Source organism: Asparagus officinalis, chromosome 2 (genome assembly GCF_001876935.1).
Source record: "Asparagus officinalis chromosome 2, Aspof.V1, whole genome shotgun sequence".
NCBI lineage: Eukaryota > Viridiplantae > Streptophyta > Magnoliopsida > Asparagales > Asparagaceae > Asparagus > Asparagus officinalis.
The window spans coordinates 34,614,452-34,633,764 of NC_033795.1; the positions used below are offsets into that span (position 1 = coordinate 34,614,452).

Here is a 19,313-nt window from a genome sequence, read left to right on the forward strand (position 1 = left end):
ACTGGTAAAATTGTTACATTTTAGTGAAGATATGCACATTTTGAAAATACCCATCGCTTAATTTGATTGATGGAATTTGTATCTCAAGAACATCTCTCTCTTGTCTGAAGTTACGGTAAGTATCTGAATAAATATTTTGTTTCTCCCTCTTTGCTTTGGACTAACTAAAATTTCATTTGGCCTACAATGAAAGATGCATCTTCATTTAATCTCTCCTCTCTTCGCAGCAACAAAAGTATGTACTCAGCCACATTCCTTTAAATTACAACATTTATCCGACAACAGACCACCTTACATTCCAAATATATACACATTAGCAAAATGGCATGAATTAATGAGAAACTAAAGTATCCCAGCCATCAACATAATTATACAATGGACTACAATCCAGCACCAAAAACCTCTAATTCCTTCCCCCTTTTCTTCCTATAAATTCTATGATTCCTCCTGATATCCATAAAGATCCCAACAGATGAAGATTTGAGCGGTTTCGAGAAGTTCTCAGAAACAGTTGTCTGAGGTTTTAAACCATTCTGAACTAGAGTTGCCAGTGGTCGACCAGCCTCAACCTTTGAGTCAAAGAAAGATGAAGTGAATGACGCTGTTGTAATCCCGACCGCTCCATCTTGATGTGGTGGAGGGAACTTTTCGCTCTTGCTCGTTGCATTTATGTTGGCTATTATCCTCTGTCGCTGTATGGTAGAACCAAAGAGAATTAATGCAGTTGAGATTGCTACGAATAGTAACTGTTGAAACTAGAGAGGTAACAAGAAGTTGAAGAAGCTTTTATAATTACAATATAGATCAGATACAACAAATCTTGCATACACTTCAACCATACTGGTAATTACGTGCTCTGCTCACTATGAAGTAGACAAATAAGGTAGCTAAATCACCAACTCATCATGTCCAAAGCTCAGCATCTTTAACTCTTTTGACAGTAACTAAAATGGTTTGTTTCGGTTTTTGAATGAAAATTCATGTAGAAGATTAGTACATACAAGAACAAAATGGTTTGCAATGTCATGTGATGCATCAAGAATGAATAGAAAGTACTTAAGGAATCAGAAGAGTATTTTAAGTATGTGTACAGGTGAAATTGACACCCAAAACAAGTGATTCGTGCACATAACAGTGCTTGTGTTTGAATTCCAGAAATGAAGTGACAAGCGAAAACAACATTTACTACTAGGCGAAAAATGTTTCTATAGGGGACACACAGTTTGTCAGATAATTAAATCAACTCTAATGAGAAAATAAAATTTAACATTGGCAGTGCATATAATATTTTGAGCTGCTTTCTGGCATGTTTCTGATTTTCCATAATGGACTAATCTAATGCCTGCATCATTCATTTCTCCTATATGTGTTTTTTGTTTACTACAAAGAAAGGTCAAGATTGAATGTAGTTATTTTTCTCTTCATAGCTACTCCTGTGATGGTTTCGTTACTTTTAAGCTAATTAGCTTCTTTTCTTGAGGATTTATTTAAGGAAAAATTTACAAAATAGACCATTTTTATGAAATATATAGCGAAATAGACCACTTTGAAAAATAATTAGCAAAATAGACCTCTTTTGAAAAAAAGAGGTCGATTTTGAAAAACAAGGCTCAGAAAACATACGAGACTACTACTCCCGTATGTTTAGAGCCAACTAATCACGGATTAGTGACTCAGAAAACATACGGGACTAGTAGTCCCGTATGTTTTGAGTAGAAAATTTCACTAATCCGTGATTAAAACATACGGGACTACTAGTCTCGTATGTTTTCTGAGTTGTTTTGCAAAATAGACCTTTTTTTGGCCTGTTGGCCAAAAAGAGGTCTATTTTGCTAATTATTTAGCAAAACAGTCTATTTGACTGTTTTGCTAAATAATTAGCAAAAACGGTCTATTTTGCAATTTTTCCCTTTATTTAACATGAAAGACTGAAGATTGGAGATTTGGTTGTTGACATACTTCTAAGTTAACTTGTAGCTCAGCATTTGCCTCCGGAGCAGGAACTGCTCTGCTTCGGCGTTCATTGGTTCTCTGGTCATAGATTCGAGCTTTGTTTCTTCTGTTACCATTTCTTTTGCCATCAATTTTTCTTTGCCTAATGAGAACAACAGTTAATTTGTTAGTAAACTAAATATAATTGCCAAAATATTAAACCGAAAAGAGAAAATTCCCACCTTCGATCTTTTTCATCCCTCAACTTTGCATCCATTTCTTTGCTTGGAGGATAGTGAGGCAGGCTTGATGGTTCACAAGCATAAGGCTTCGTAGTAAAGAACTGCAACAAAGGAGAAACTTTCTTAGGGTAAGTTTCACAAAACCTGCTGAAATTTAGTGGGTTTTGCACATAACCCCTGAAACCCCCTGAATTTTATAAATCTTAAGAACACTAAACTTGTCTCACTTAAGTACCATGACCGACAAGAACTCTATATCATCCTTTTTGCTTAAGCACCCTGAAACTCCTACTGAATGTAACTAACAAGTAAGTAAGCATAGATCAGGTTTTTTTACTCTACCGGTCAACACAGCTTATGAGAGTTTCCGACAGTTCAGGGGGTTAGGTATAATTTTGAGTTCATGGAGTTTTTTTTTGTGATTGCAAACCTCACTGTTTAAAGCTGAAGTTGCTGTTCCCCGTTCATCCGGGTCAATTGAGAGTAAGGTTTCGATTAGTGAAAGTGAAGAAGGCGAGAATTCCTTATAGGTCTCGGCAATACAGCGTTTATATGGTTGCTGAGGCTTGAACATGGTTGCATGATGCAGCTTTGATTTCTTCCAGTACTTCTCTGAAGGGGAGCCACACAACTTAAAGATCCTATGCAATTGTTCTACCTGAGAAATAAATTTTGAAAAAATAAGCCATCTGAAACTATACAGGTACATGTAGGAGAGTAGAAGAAGTTCTCCATATCATTTCAATGGCCAAGACCATTTGAGCCTGAGGACTACCGATATATGTTCCAATCAAAACACAGTGCATAAAAATAAAGAAATGGTTTACTCTTGTATGACATGCTCTGAAATCGAAACCCACGTATAATGTGAAATGTTTGAGGACATGAACTAAACCAAGATCTGAGATTTAATCACATATATGTATTATTAAATGATCAATTTAATGGGTTTCCCCCCCATTTGAAGAAAACCAAAATATACAACACATGTTGGATTATTCGAGACTTGTAATTGTCAAGAGCATTGTTTTAAATATCCTCGACATGGCCCGATATATCCTTTTACAAGGCTTGCCGCAACCGATATAGTCTCTAAATATCATTTACCGCTTTTTGGGTATTTTGGGCGATGTATCCCCGATATGACCTATATATCAGCTAATATGTGGGCCGATATATGCTTTTATATGGCTTGTCGCAAAACAATATATTGCGCTTGACAATTTTTGGGCGTATATCAAATGACATTTTGGCCTAAAAAAATTAAACCAAATGTTGCAATGTTGATTTGTTTTTTTATTTGTTTTACAAGGATGATTAGTAATCCTAAGCATATATTATTTACATTTTATATGCTTAGATTTGTGTGTGTGTATATGAAAAAAATGGGTATACTTGGTACCAAGCACAAATTTTGTGCTTGGTAGTAAGGTGTCCTATTCTCATCCACTCATTCCAATTCTCAACCACTCTCCAACCCATGTGAATGTGGGCCTCAATTTCAATGAGTGAAGGGGAATATGTCACCTCACTACCAAGCACAAAAACTTATGCTTGGTACCAAGCATACCCATTTCTCTCTCTCTCTCTCTAAGGGGCTGTTTGGTTGTATGTTTTTACCATGTAAAAGGATGGAAAATGTAAAAAAGTGGGTCCTAATGTCAGTTTTCATCACTTTTAATTGTTTGTTTGTAGTTGTGAAAATAGTGTAAAGTGATTTCATATGTTGATGTGGCTTGTAAAGTGATTTCATAAAAAAAAGACATGATTTTAGGAGAAAGCTGACATTGAATTCAGGAAAAAATAATAATAAATAATTCCAACCAATATAATCATTTGAGTAGGGACCACTTTTTACACTTTCCAAACAAACAATTAAAGATATTACATTTTAGTGCATTATACTATATATGAAAACATCCATTATAGCATTCCGATATTTACCACATATCCCCGATATGTACAATCTGATATGAATTTTGGACATCCGATATTTTCCCGATATCTAACATTTAAAACCTTGGTCAAGAGTTGTACGAAGGTTTAGAGAAGAATATGGACTTCCTAGACTTAGGAAGCTTGCATTGATAGGATGTTAAAGGTCTGGTAATTTTATACCCCCTCATTGATTGATTGATTGATGTAAAAAGAGGGGAATATCCTGTATATGAATGTACACATTATATATACAGAAAGTCCCAAGAAGAGAAAGAATATAAGAAAGAAATACTACAATTAAAGAGTTGGACCAAGGTTTAAAGAAGAGGAACCAGCTTATTCTTATGCCTCGTTAATTGGAAAGGTTTTTCTTTTCCCCGCCTCATTGATTGTGGTAGAAAATGGTACATCTTGCATATGTACACATTTTGCAGGTTATAGGAAAATTGTAATAAAGCAAAACGCCGTATTTAACAGTAGTGCAACATAGAGTTTTCTATATAAATACCTCTTAAATATATTGCAAAACTGCCCCAAATCATAAATACCACCCAAATCAACAAATCATCTAAATTTGATAGGCTAATTTGTAGCTCTAATGTAAAAATATCAACAAAATAGTCAAAATTTTACTCAACATATCCTACAAAGTTGATGATTTGTTGATTGGGGGTATTTTTTTGGGAGTTGATGATTTGGGGGTAGTTTTGCAAACACACAATTTTAGGGGTATATATATCAAACCCTTCAATATAATGAACATTTCTGAGAAAGAAATTTTGGAAATTTCGACACCTCTGTTCGTCCTGGAAGTATCGGTTTTCCCACAAGCAGCTCAGCCAATATGCAACCTGCACTCCAGAGATCAACACCGACACCATAGTAAGTTGCGCCTAAAAGGAGCTCAGGAGGACGATACCAAAGTGTGACAACTCTACTAGTCATGGGTTCTTTCTTGTCAGGATCAAAAGTAGAAGCCAACCCGAAATCTGCAATTTTAAGAATCCCTTCATTGTCAAGAAGCAGATTTGAACCCTTGATATCACGATGAAGGACTCCTTGGCTATGGCAGTGTTCGAGGCCAGAGAGTAGCTGTTTCATGTAGAACTTGACCTGTTACAATATAACATGAGGAGAAGTTCATAAGCAACTAATTTTGTTTGCCATACATCTAAAATGTACTAAACACCATCGCGCTACCTAATAATATCTTCGGCTATAGGCTAATGTCGATAATAAAGTTATATTCATTACTAGAAGATAAAATGAGAAGATCATAATAAGATGATTGAAGTGATAATAAGAGAAGCATATTATGTTATCTAAAGAACTGACAATTTCCAATCTAAGACAAGAAACTACCGTAAAGAAGTTCATATTACTTTTTCTGAATGTAGTGATTTATTACAATTTTTGACAGCACAATTAGCTAATCTATAAAGGGCATTTTCTCTTACAGCTTATTCATATGCACATCAGGGTCCAAAAGGAGGTAATCAAAGAAATGCCATTACTCATGCTAATAGGTCAAAAGAAGCCAGACTTGTCAAGCTCATCAAACTTATCTTCTGACTGCCAAATGTATTTCACCATATCACAGAATTCTCTAAAACATATCAAAAATAAAACACTTGGCGAACATCATTATCACCTGAGGCTCAGTGAATTTGATGCCAGGGGACGCTGCGAGTCCTGCAAGATCATGCTCCATGTACTCGAACACTAAGTAGATTGAATGTGAGACTCTAGATGTTACTAAGCCTTCAAGCTTGACGATATTGGGATGGTCTAGCCTTCGGAGTACTGAGATTTCTCTTGCCATGAATTTTACACTCTCTAGCTCTGTGATATCGAATCTCACTTTCTTTAATGCTACGATTTTTCCTGTCATTAGGTCTCTGGCTTTGTATACATTGCTATATGTGCCTTGGCCAATCTAAACATGAAAAAATTCGCAGAAGTTAGATGAAGCGAGCTAGAATTCTTGCAGGACCTAGTCCGTCATTGCACGATTCATTTTTATGATTAAGAAAATCATGCAGAGAACTAACTAAAAGATCATTTCAGTAAACGTAAAATACTTTTTATTTAACACACGTTTACAGAAGGGAAAATGATAGGGACACACCTCCAACCACAACCTTAACCACACCCCCTCTCTCATTGCTACAGTGTACCGGGCCCCACATGAGATTTTGAAATTTTAAAATCTCATGTGGGGCCCGGTGTACTGTAGCAATGAGAGAGGGGGTGTTGTTGAGGTTGTGGTTGGTGGTGTGCCCCTAGTGCCACCCTTACAGAAGTAGGTCCAACCAAACGAGAATTTATTCAATATTATGTCAAGAGAGCAAATTCTTCTACCAAAAGTAATACACCTTTTTCCCAACAACTATGAGTATTTGTAGCGTTAATACAAGTTTTTAGCATTTGAGAATAGTTCAGTCAAGCATGCTTAACTTTTTAGAATTAAGGGAAATAATACAGAGTACTTGTCAAAATAAAATGAAAAATGAAAAAGAAAGAGACTTTTGCATATGTACTTCAAAAATCTTCCATATCGCAAATTTACCCTCCAAATCTTAATATGTGCAAAATTATCGTCACAAATCTCTCACATTAGATCTTTCTGTCCCTCAAAACCCAACAATGCGGGTTCTAAATAGCACCATGTCAAAGTTTTGCAATAGCTTTGCATCATTTTCCCATTTAAAAACTAAAACTGTGAAGTGGGAAGGGTAGGAAAACTCAATGCGGGATAATTGGGGGTACCAAGATTTGAGGCACCAATTTGCAAATAAGGAGATGTGAGGGGTATAGATGAAAAAATCCCTACAAATTAATTCCCTTAAAATGCAATTTCCTTTTATTTAAGAAAATAAACCTATTTATAATATTTAGCTAAAAACAAGCAAGACTTTGTAGGGGATTTTTTCCATCTGTACGCCCAATAAATTAAAAAATATATGTTGAAGCGTTCTACTGAACATTATTGAAACTCTACACTAACACCCCTCCCCTTTCCACATAATTACACCCTAATCCCCTCCCCAAAGGAGACTTGTTAGTACCTTATCAAGCTTCTGGAAAGAGTTCAGCGGTCGCGGGCGCCACCCTTCGATGGCCTCGCGCGCGCACGCGCGCACGCGCTGGGCCATCCAAGGATCCCTCGGAGTCGAGCGCAGGGAAATTCTTCCCCCTGCCGGCGTCCTCTGACCGGTGGCGTCGGCCGCTGCGGTGACGGGCTCTTACGGCCACCGCGGCGTCGGACTGGATCGCAGGCCGTTGTGAGGCTTGCTTGAAGGCCACAAAACCCATGTGCGGCCTGTACGTTAAGGTCAATGTAGTGGATGGTGCCGCGTCACCGCCCAGCGATTTTTCCGGGAAGGGAAAGGCTGAGGTGCCGTCACCGCCGGCGGGGTGATTTGGAGAGAGAAGAAACGGTTAGAGGGAGAGAATGGGGAAGGCTTTGCGGTTGCGGGGGGTTTACAATGTCTTTGGCTGCCAAGTTGTCAAAGGAAACAGACATGGTTTTTTGATATTATTACAATAATGACACTATCCTAGTGACTTTTTGTTCTCCTTTTTCCACGCATTTATTAGGATCACAGTATTGCGCAACTTTGCGAGGTGAGCATTCGTGTTCGCTGAGTTCAATAAACCCAAATAAATAGCAACATGTTGTGATTTTTTTAGCGCCTGTTTGGATTCGTAGGGGGTGAAGGGAAGTTAAGGGAAACTGAGTGCAGGAAAGGGAAGGAAAAAGAAGAGAAGGGAAAGGAAGGGAAGGGAAGGGAATTCCCTTCCCCTTGGTTACACCCCAATTTGGGGGGTAATAATTTTTATACTATTAGGGGGGTGAACCAAGTTGAATGGAGGTGAATTAACTTCACCTCCTAAGTGTTTCCAAACAAGGTGAATGGAGGTGAATGGTTCCCCTAACTTCCCTTCACCCTCATTCCCCTCAATCCAAACAAGCCCTTAAGAAGTGTTTCAGGGGCTGTTTGGCTGCTGTTGATAAAGTTGTGTATTTATGACACAATTTAGAAAGTTGTTGTCCACTTCATTAATTTTACTTTTATATTTTTCTTTGTTTGTTTTTGATTCTATAGGAATCATAAATTGCTTGTTTGGTTTGTAAATGTAACTTTAATCGTTTGTTTGGAAAGTGTAAAAATCGGTCTCTACTCAAATGATCATATTGGTTGGAATTATTTTTTATTATTTTTTCCTGACTTTAATGTCAGCTTTCTCCTAAAATCATGTTTTTTTTTATGAAATCACTTTACAAGCCACATCAGCATATGAAATCACTTTACACTATTTTTACAACTACAAACAAACAATTGAAAGTGGTGAAAGCTGACATTGAGACCCACTTTTTTACACTTTCCATCCTTTTACATGGTAAAAACATACAACCAAACAACCCCTTAAGAATAAACTAGTTTGTCCCCCCCCCTGCAATAACCAGAAATAAGAGAGATGATCAAATGTACGTGTATTTAAAAACGAATGGAAGAGAAAAAGAAGATGGAGTTCCATATTAACGTAAAAGTAATGATGCATAGAATTGTTGGATTTTTTGGTTAAAACCATTTTTAAAAAAAATAAGTTTTCAAACTATGTATTTATTAACTATTGGTGTTTTTCAGAAATACTTAATAGCGTAGTGGAAAGTTAAAGTTTTGGTGTTTCAAAAGGTGTGTTTGATGCTTGACAACGGCAAGCCGAGATTGTTTTTATTCAATTAATCACTCATAAGTTCTTATGGGCCGGGGGTCGTGAGCCCGTGGGCCGTGGGCCGTGGGTCAATGGGCCGAGGATCGGGACTATTCGGACTGAGGCGCTAAGTGACGCTTTGTAAGGCGCACTTTGTACTTCGCATGGAGACATCGGGGCTAGGCGGCGCCACGCAGGCTGCTTCGCAGCAAGTGAATGTGACTCTCACGTTTCACACGAGGAAGCAACCCTCGAGTTTGCGAGAGGGAACGCAACCCTCGCGTTCACGCGAGGGTGCGACCCTCGCGTTCGTGAGAGGGAACACGACCCTCGCGTTCGAGAGGCTCGACGCGACCCTCGCGTTGCGTAGAAACGCGAACCTCGCGTTCAGGCATTACTACATTCAACAATTAAAATTGCATGCAGTAGTTACATCAATTAAGTCATTTGTTATTACAATCATAATTGTCAATATAATTTATAACAGCAAATGACCCTTGAGTTAGTCTTAGAGGTCTATAAATAGAGCCCATCGGGGCAGCTCTTAGATATAAAAAAACACATTGAAGTGTTTAAGCTGTTGTGCTGCTGCTACAGAGTTTGAAAGCATGCACGATTTAGTCAGTGCCCGAAGGAATAGAGCCCTGAACTGAAAGGTTATTACAGATCGAAAGATCTTTGTCTTAACCGAAATGTTTTTGAACCGAAAGATTTTAACAGATCAAGGAGATCTTTGCATGAACTGAAATGTTTTAACCGAAAGGTTTTGAACCAAAAGGTTTTGAACCGAAAGGTTTAACAGATCGAGGAGATATTTACCTTGACCGAAAGGTCTTATAAATCGAGGAAATCTTGACAGTACTTGGTCGGTATACACCAGTGTACTGTATTGTTGTTCCTGAAAGCAGTTTAGTATTGGGATCCTTGCACCGAAGTAGGATAAATATTACTTTAAGCACAGCGTTTCATAAACGTACAACAACTAAACTTGAAAAAGTTTTAAAATACAGCACTTCAGCTCTCTAACAGATTTATCTGTTTTATTTTAGATTTAGCCACAGGCGCCAATAATCTTAAAGTAATATTTTTGATCTACCATAGATCCTGCGATGAATCTTGGAGTAACCTGTCTTAAGTTAGAGAACTTTGACGGATCCAACTTCAACGCATGACGTTGGAAAGTGATCTTCAGAATGCAACTTCTAAAAATCTATTATGTGGTTTCTGAGGAGAAACCCGACTCTGAAGAAGATTCTGAGTCTAAAACCTCTTGGGCTAGAGATGATTACTTCTACAAGAGTTATCTCCTTAACTGTCTGGCCGATCATTTAGCATATGCTTACACAAAGAAGGCATTTGTAAAGAAAATCTAGAATGCTCTAGAGGATCAGTACAAGGATGAGGAGAAGTTGTCCAAATTTCACATCATTGATACGTTTTTAGACTTCAAGTATGAAGATGACACTGAGGTTTTGCCTCAAGTCAAAGAGCTTGAAAAGCTTGTTATGAAGCTGAATGATGAAAAAATCAATCTTTGTCAAACCTTCATTTCTGGTGCAATTGCCAACAAGATTCCTCTATCTTGGATGTCATTCTTCACTGATATTCGAAGAAGGAAAAGACAGGTGACTCTGTCTGATTCGAAGAAGTTTATTCAAATCGATGACGAGATTCGAACTCGCACGAAAATTGAGCTCCTTGCTAAGCAGAAAGTGTCTGTTAACATGGTGGCTGCTAACTTTGAGAAGTGTAGTGGTTCTTCTTCCAAGAAGAAAAAAATTCTTTTAACAAAAAGAAGAACCAGAATCCGAAGAACCTGAACGTTCAGAAGAAAGAATTCAAGAAGAGCAAGAGCGGTAAATGCTTCAACTGTGAAAAGCAATGACATTTTGCCAAGGACTGCAAAGTACCAAAGAAGGGAACAACATACAATATCAATAAAGTTGACAATTGTGTGGCTATGCTCTTTTAGGTGACAACTCCCAGCAACATCTCTGTTTGGTGGTTAGATACAAGTGCTACCTATCATGTCTGCTCCAACAGAGATTTGTTCTCTTCTTATATTGTTGTCAAAGAGAATGTATCAATGGCTGATCGTTCTGGAGTGTCTGTTCTTGGAACTGGAATTGTGGTGCTAACTCTCTCTTTAAGGAAGACTCTCATATTGAAGGATGTGAAACATGTTCCTTCAATTATTAAAAACTTAGTCTCTGAAAGCCAGTTGTGTGATGCAGGTATGAGGCTGGATTTTTAAGGAAGAAATATTGTGTTATCATTTAAGAAAATTTATTTTGGCAATGCATATCGTATTGATGGCATATATAAGATCAGTACTATTGTACCCAACTCAATTATAAATAAAATATCATCTTCTGCTTACTCCTCTGCATTATGGCACAATAGGTTGGGACATGTAAATTATAGAAAACTATTAGCATAGAGAAGTTAAGATTACTTCCAAAATAGGGGGGTGACAAACCTGAGAAGTGTAAAGTCTACACACAAGCGAAACTAACAAGGAAGCCCTTTCCAAGTGTCACAAGGAGCATCAATCTATTGGATCTGATTCACTCAGATACTTGTGACTTCAAGAGCTTCTTCACTCGAGGCGGCATGAAGTACTTCATCACCTTCATTGATGATCATTCTCGCTTCTGCCACGTCTATCTGCTAAAATCTAAAGATGAATCCTTCAGCATATGTATCGAGTTTTAGACTTGTGTGGAGAAGCAGCTTGGACTTCAGATGAGAAAACTCAGGAGCAACAGAGGAGGAGAGTATCGATCTAAGGATTTGGAAGCATACTTCAAGGAGCATGAAATCATTGCTAAAACTACTGCTCCGTATATTCTCCACAATCTAATAGGATTGCAGAAAGGAAAAATCGCACATTGACCGAGATGGTGAATTCGATGCTAATCACATCTGGTCTACCTACATGCTATTAGGGAGAGGCTATGCTGATGGCTAACTGGATTCTGAACAGAGTACTCTATTTCAAAACTGACAGTACTCCTCATCAATTATGGTTGGGATATCAAGATTCTTTGGATAGTCTCAAAATGTGGGGGTGTCTCGCATATGTTCGAGTTCCAGATATCAGAAGACCTAAGCTCAGACCAAAGACAAATAGGTGTGTGTTTCTTAGCTTTGCTAAAGATAGCGATGCTTACAGATTCCTGGACCTTGGAACCAACTCCGTCATTAAAGCTCAGGATGCAGAATTCTTTGAGGACAAGTCTATCAAGGATAAATGTTTATTGCTCCAAGATATACCAGAGAATGTTAGTACGTCAGACGCACCAGAGATCATTGAAGCTCGGGATGCAGAGAATGCTAGTACGTCAGAAGCACCAGAGGAGCCAGTTTTGCGAGAAACTAAAAGTGTCAATGATGAAGGAGTTACTGAACAATCTTACAAATGTGTCAGGAGACAAAAAGATTTTGGAGATGATTTCATCACCTATAAAATATGGAAGGAGATCCACAAACTTTTCAAGAAGCAATGCAGTCAGCAGATGTTCTTCTATGGAAAGAAGCTGTAGATGATGAGATGGATTCATTAATCTAAAATCACACTTAGAAGCTGGTGGATGTACTTGAACGTGCAAAGCCTATCAGTTGCAAGTGGATCTTTAAGAAGAAGCTTCATCCTGATGGTACTATTGAGAAGTACAAAACAAGACTAGTGGCAAAAGGATTCTCTCAGAGAGAAAGAATAGATTTCTTTGATATCTATGCACCAGTCTGCATGATCACTACCATCAGAGTATTTATCGCATCGGTAGCGATAAAAAGGTTTATCATACATCAAATGGATGTGAAGACTGTCTTTCTCAATGGAGATCTCATACAAGAGATCTACATGGAGAAACTAGAAGGACTTGATGCCCTAACTAGTAAAGTTTATAAACTTGTTAAGTCTCTATATGGACTTAAATAGGCACCGAAACTCTGGCATGAAAAGTTCGATGGGGTTGTTCGTAGCAATGGGTATCAAGTCAGTGAATCTGACAAGTACCTATACATCAAGGTCGTTGAAGGAAAGGTGGTGGTTATCTATCTCTATGTGGATGATATGATCATCAAAGGGAATGATTTGGAGATAATAATATCCACCAAGAAATTTCTTTCAGCACAGTTCATCATGAAAGACCTTGGAACTACGGACGTGATTCTCAGAATTAAAATCATATACTCTAAAGAGGGTATTGGGTTGTCCCAATCTCATTATGTCGATAGTATGCTAAGAAAATATGGCTACTACGACCTGTCAGAACTGTCACTACCGTATGATTACAACAAAAAACTTCGATCAAACACTAGAAGCCCAGTAGAGCAGCTAAGGTACTTAAAGATCATTGGGAGTCTTATGTATGCGATGAGCTGCACAAGGCCAGACATAGAATTCATTGTAGGAATGCTTAATAGGTTCACAAGTATGTTAGACCCTAGAGGGGGGGGAGGGGTGATTAGGGTCTTATGCTAATCTAATCCGATTAAATGCCAATTAAAACTAATTAACAAGTTATCCTAGCAAGTATGAAATACAACAATGTATATGAGCTAGGATAAGCAACATGAACAACAAGATATATCCTAACAAAAAATACAACAATGTATATGAGCTAGGATAAGCAACATGAACAACAAGATATATCCTAACAAAGAGATATAGGTAATGTATGTGTAAGGATATATAACCTCAAGGGTAAACAATCTAAACTAGATAGTGGGCAATATAATCAACAAGCAATATACAAAGGCGATGTAAGATATGAACATAAAAGGAAGTACGCCAATGCAATCACAAACAAACAATATGATTACGGAGTTCGGTCCCTACGACCTACGTCTCCGCTCCTCACCTCGAGGAGATCTTCACTATCACAATCGGGTTTTCTACGTTCACCCGAACAACATTTACACCTCACAATACAATCACTATGCAATCACACATCACACACTAAGTGTTGGTCCTAGCCCGTGTCCTCCTCCTCAAGTGCTCGGTTACAACCTCTCCCTAGGTACGTCAACCGACGCCACTCCTCTTGGATTCGACCCCGGTGTATTACAAAGTGATTCTCATGATAAGCATAAATTAACAAATGATTGTTCTCTCTAACAAGGTGAGAACTCAATTAAGCCACTCTCTAAGTTACACAATCCCACAACCCAATTATACTATGAATGTAAATACAATAAGCTTAATAGGTTGTGTGTGATCAAAGAGATAAAACAATATAAACTCAATATGAAATCTAGCTTATGAAATTAAGAGTAAACTTATAAAATGCTAGAATTGAGTTTAAGGAAACTTCTCTATAGATGACAAGAGAGAGATTAAGAGTAAACTTATAAAATGCTAGAATTGAGTTTAAGGAAACTTCTCTATAGATGACAAGAGAGAGTGAGAAGAGCGAATGCTCAAACACCAAAGGATGATCTCCACTTGCTCTTATGAAATTTGCTTCACAAACAAAACTCTTAAACACTCTTTTAAACAAACACAAAACACCCTTAAACTTGTTTAAACAATTCTCTTGGTTAGGTTGAAAGAGAACAGCAATAGGGTATTTATACCCACTCAAAAACTCAGCCGAAACCCCTAACAAAAGACAAAAAAGAACACTCTGCAACGGCTCTAAAACTAGCCGTTGGAACTACGACGGTCAACCGATGAAAATTTCCGTCGACCAAGAGCAAGGTAAGAAACAAAGAAAAGTTCCAGACAGTTCGTTGGTCGACCGGAACTGTAGCACGGTCGACCGAAGGTACTGTAGTAGGTATATCCAGTTTTATAAAATCAGTTACAAATAGTAAAACAGATCCAATAATTATGACATTTTGTGGGAAGGTTTTAGACATGTAGAATGACATGTTAGAGAAAGAATTTCTGAAAAATCATTTCTCATTTGAGAGAAATAAATGTTTGAACACAGAAATACAGTTTCTGAAAATCTGCTGACATACACGATTTTGTAAAATCAATTACGCACAGTAGATCAACTCCAAAAATAGTAAAATTTTGAGGAAAGTTTATAAACATGTAGATAAACATGTAAAAGAAAGAATTTCTTGAATATCACTTCCCATTTATGAAAACTCATCTGTTTTGTAAAACATGCACGAACATGCACGAACGAAAAACATGATTTTGTAAATTCCATTAAACATAACAAATCAATTCCAAACTTGATGAAACTTTACGAAATGTTTATAAACATGAAAACAAACATGTTAGAAAAAGAATTTATCAAATTGAATTTCCATTTGTGAAAACTCATGTATTTTGCAAGTATGTCCAAAACATGAAAACCTAAAACCATGCATGTATATATATAACTATATATATACATAGAAACCAAATACGTGTGTGTATATGATATTGAGCTTAAGGTACTTAACACACATAATATAAAACCTAAACTAAATTACCCAAGCTAGATCTTGATCTTCAATAAGCTCGACTTGGTACACTTGCGGATGAAGCTTGAACTTGATCTTTAACTTTGAATTGCAAGGCTTCACCGACATTCCGCCAACCTCAAGGCTTCACTGACATTCCGCCAACCTCCTTTGGATATGATCGTTGAAGCTCTATTCCATCCATCCTCCAACTACGTTGTTTGTCTATAATAAATAAGAAAACGCAAATACTAGACAAACAACATTAGTGGTAAATTGTTTGTTAAACATCATCAAAACAAGAAGGTTAATAATCTCCCCCTTTTTGATGATGACAAACAATTTACAAAAAAAACATATGCATGAAGTAAGTGAATATATAATTTATAATTCACATGCATATAAACAAGAAAGAATATACTCATAATATTTCTCCCCCTTTGACAACATCAAAAAGGGGACAAAAAGAATAAGAGAGCGAAAGCTCCCCCTATCAATGAGCATAGGTGAGTATATAAAAAATATATATAGGGATTTGCTCCCCCTATCAAAATGCCATATAGAATATACGAAATGAAGATCATGGCAAACATATGTGAGCAAGCATAGATGAATATGCTAAGCACTCCTCACATACGAAAAAGATAATGAGAACACATATGAATATATCAATGTGAAAGAAGTGTCTCTTTAGCACAAAAAATATAGAAACCATATAAAAGAATAGATTTATGAAATCAAAGAAGAGGAACATGAGAGTCATGCAAAAAGTTTTCAAATGAAAACAAATCAACCAAAAGAAATCATAAATCAAGATTTGAGTCCAAAACCCATGTTTGATCAAAAATGGAATATCCTTTGTGGGATTTGATCAAACCACATATGGAATACATTATAAGGTACGAATAGATGATCCATAAGCACAAACATATAAATATCATCATATAAGTGAAATATAATGAATTCAAAGCAACAACAAAATCTTTAACAAAAGAATTTCAAGAGAGGCAACAATATATCAAGCTCTTAAGTTTGTTCTAACTCATATAATCATTCTAGCATCCGATAAACATGATTTGGGAATAAACACCCAATAAACCCGGAGGGTTATATAAATGCAAACCTCTCATTAAAGCAAAACCAATGATCATGAAAATAAAAGAATTTAGCCAATAAAAGGAATTGTTTTTATAAAAGTTTAAAATGCATTTTTCAAAACCAAGAAAGAGAAAAACCTATCATTCAAGCTCAAAGCCCTAGGGTTATGAACCCTCTTAGGCGCATATGGTGCACGAACACGGTCATAACAAAAATTACTCAAATGACCCTTCCGATTGCAATAAGTACAATGGAAAGGAAGCATTTGCTTATGTTGACCAAACGGTTGTGCACGGGAAACATTAGAAACATTTGCAAACATGGATGGTCTTTTAAAATTGTTTTGCAAATGTGAAACTTTCTTTAAATCAAAACAAAATTTGGCCAAATGACCAAATCTACCACAATGATCACATCTATACACATGAGCATGCTTGTGATGAACTTTATGAGTGTGTGCATGTACATGTGTGTGTGATGAAGAAGCCTTATGAGATGCACAAGAAGCATTGATATTACTATTTTTAGATTTTTGTGCATCATAGCAAAATTTAGATAAATGGCCTTTACGACCACAAATAGAGCACTTATAAATTTTGCTATACATGTGTGCATGATGTGTGATATGTTTAGGTGTAGTAGCATGAGACTTAGCACACATGTTCATAAGCTTATCATGGTTTACCATACATGTTTTTAAGGTTGAATCTAAACAAGATATGCGATGTTTAACTTGACTCAACTCAACATTTTGCATACATGTATAGGAAATAGAAGTAGATGAAACATTATCATTTCTAAAAGAATTAAACTCATTTCTAATAGTTTCTACTTCTATCATGGCATCATTATTAGCATGAGTTAAGCTAGATATAGATTAAGTCAATTTTTCATTTTTCAATTTTAACATATCATTAATTTCTTTAAGAGCAACATTTTCTTGAGAAATAATATCAAAATTGGAAACTAGCTTCTCATGATCGGATTTTAAACTAACATGCTTGCTTTTAAGATCAATAAAATTATTTTGTAATTTTGAGTAGGCATGCGATAATTTCTCATATGCACTAGCGAGACTACACAAGAGTTATCCTCTTGTGGCCGTGTGCATGATGCTCCATATGAACTTGAAGAAGAATCCTCCAAAGCTTGTTGGATTGCCTCCAAGTCCCCTTGATGTGCTTCAATAAATTTTCAAAGTTTGTAAGCACTATCAATATGAACAAATTTGTTAGAAAAGGATGAGTCAAAAGCATTAAGCAAAAATTCTAACAGAAGCTTGTTCATTGAAAACATTTTCTTATCATGATCGCTCCATTTGGATTTCTCCAATGTGGGCACAATATAAGCACAATCAATAATTTTCCATAAGTCGATATTTCTAGATTCAATAAATAGTTTAAATCTAGAAGCCCATTGAGCATAGGGAAAATTAATGAATTTAGGAGCAACTTTTGATTTATAGCCTAAACGAAATACATTTATATTCATGATATATATATATATATGAAAATATGCAAGCAAGACAAAAGTAATCATAACTAGATTAGCACAAATAAGATAACTTGGATCTTTAACTCAAGGTGGTTAGACCTTAAATCAAAGAGCACCAAGCTCTGATACCAATTGTTAGACCCTAAAGGGGGGGTGATTAGGGTCTTAAAATTAATTAATAAGTTATCCTAGCAAGTATGAAATACAACAATGTATATGAGCTAGGATAAGCAATATGAACAACAAGATATATCCTAACAAAGAGATATAGGCAATGTATGTGCAAGGATATATAACCTCAAGGGTAAACAATCTAAACTAGATAGTGGGTAATATAATCAACAAGCAATATACAAAGGCGATGTAAGATATGAACATAAAAGAAAGTGCGCCAATGTAATCACAAACAAACAATATGATTACGGAGTTCGGTCCCCACGACCTACGTCTCCGCTCCTCACCTCGAGGAGATCTCCACTATCACAACCGGGTTTTCTACGTTCACCCGAACAACGTTTACACCTCACAATACAATCACTATGCAATCACACCTCACACACTAAGTGTTGGTCCTAGCCCGTATCCTCCTCCTCAAGTGCTCGGTTACAACCTCTCCCTAGGCACGTCAACCGACGCCACTCCTCTTGGATTCGACCCCGTCTCTCACCACACACTTCTCTCGGTGTACAAGTGTATTACAAGTGAATCCTCACAATTAGGCTCAATACAAAGTGTTTGTTCTCTACAATGAATGAGAATGAATTATAAGCTCACTCTCTAAGTTACATAATCCCATAACCCAATTATACTATGAATGTAAATACAATAAGCTCAATAGGTTGTGTGTGATCAAAGAGATAAAACAATATAAACTCAATATGAAATCTAGCTAATGAAATTAAGAGCAAACTTATAAAATGTTAGAATTGAGTTTAAGGAAACTTCTCTATAGATGACAAGAGAGAGGGAGAAGAGTGAATGCTCAAACACCAAGGATGATCTCCACTTGCTCTTGTGAAATTGAATTCACAAACTCAAAACACTCAAATGCTTAAAAGCTTATAAACACACTTAAACCAAACATAAACTTGAAAGAGAACAGCAATAGGGTATTTATACCCACTCAAAAACTCAGCCAAAACCCCTAACAAAAGACAAAAAAGAACACTCTGCAACGGCTCTAAAACTAGCCGTTGGAACTACGACGGTCGACCGATGAAAATCGCGGTCGACCGAGAGCAAGGTAAGAAATGAAGAAAAGTTTCAGACAGTTCGTCGGTCGACCGGAACTGTAGCACGGTCGACCGAAGGTACTGTAGCAGGTATATCCAGTTTTATAAAATCAGTTAAAAATAGTAAACCAGCTCCAAAAATTATGAAATTTTATGAGAAGGTTCTAGACATGTAGAATGACATGTTAGAGAAAGAATTTCTGAAAAATCATTTCTCATTTGAGATAAATAAATTTTTGAACACAGAAAT

The 19,313-nt window shown here is 36.7% G+C and overlaps 1 protein-coding gene across 1 annotated transcript; it reads right to left on the reverse strand.

The window, feature by feature from the left end:
* LOC109830645 (probable serine/threonine-protein kinase At1g54610) lies at positions 221–7,252 on the reverse strand. The gene is made up of 7 exons (XM_020397965.1): positions 7,181–7,252; positions 5,764–6,048; positions 4,908–5,225; positions 2,605–2,832; positions 2,175–2,275; positions 1,960–2,095; positions 221–692 (listed from the first exon to the last, which is right to left on the reverse strand). Exons 2-7 carry the CDS (start codon positions 6,001–6,003, stop codon positions 381–383), a joined length of 1,335 nt encoding a protein of 444 aa, XP_020253554.1. The 5' UTR covers positions 6,004–6,048; positions 7,181–7,252; the 3' UTR covers positions 221–380.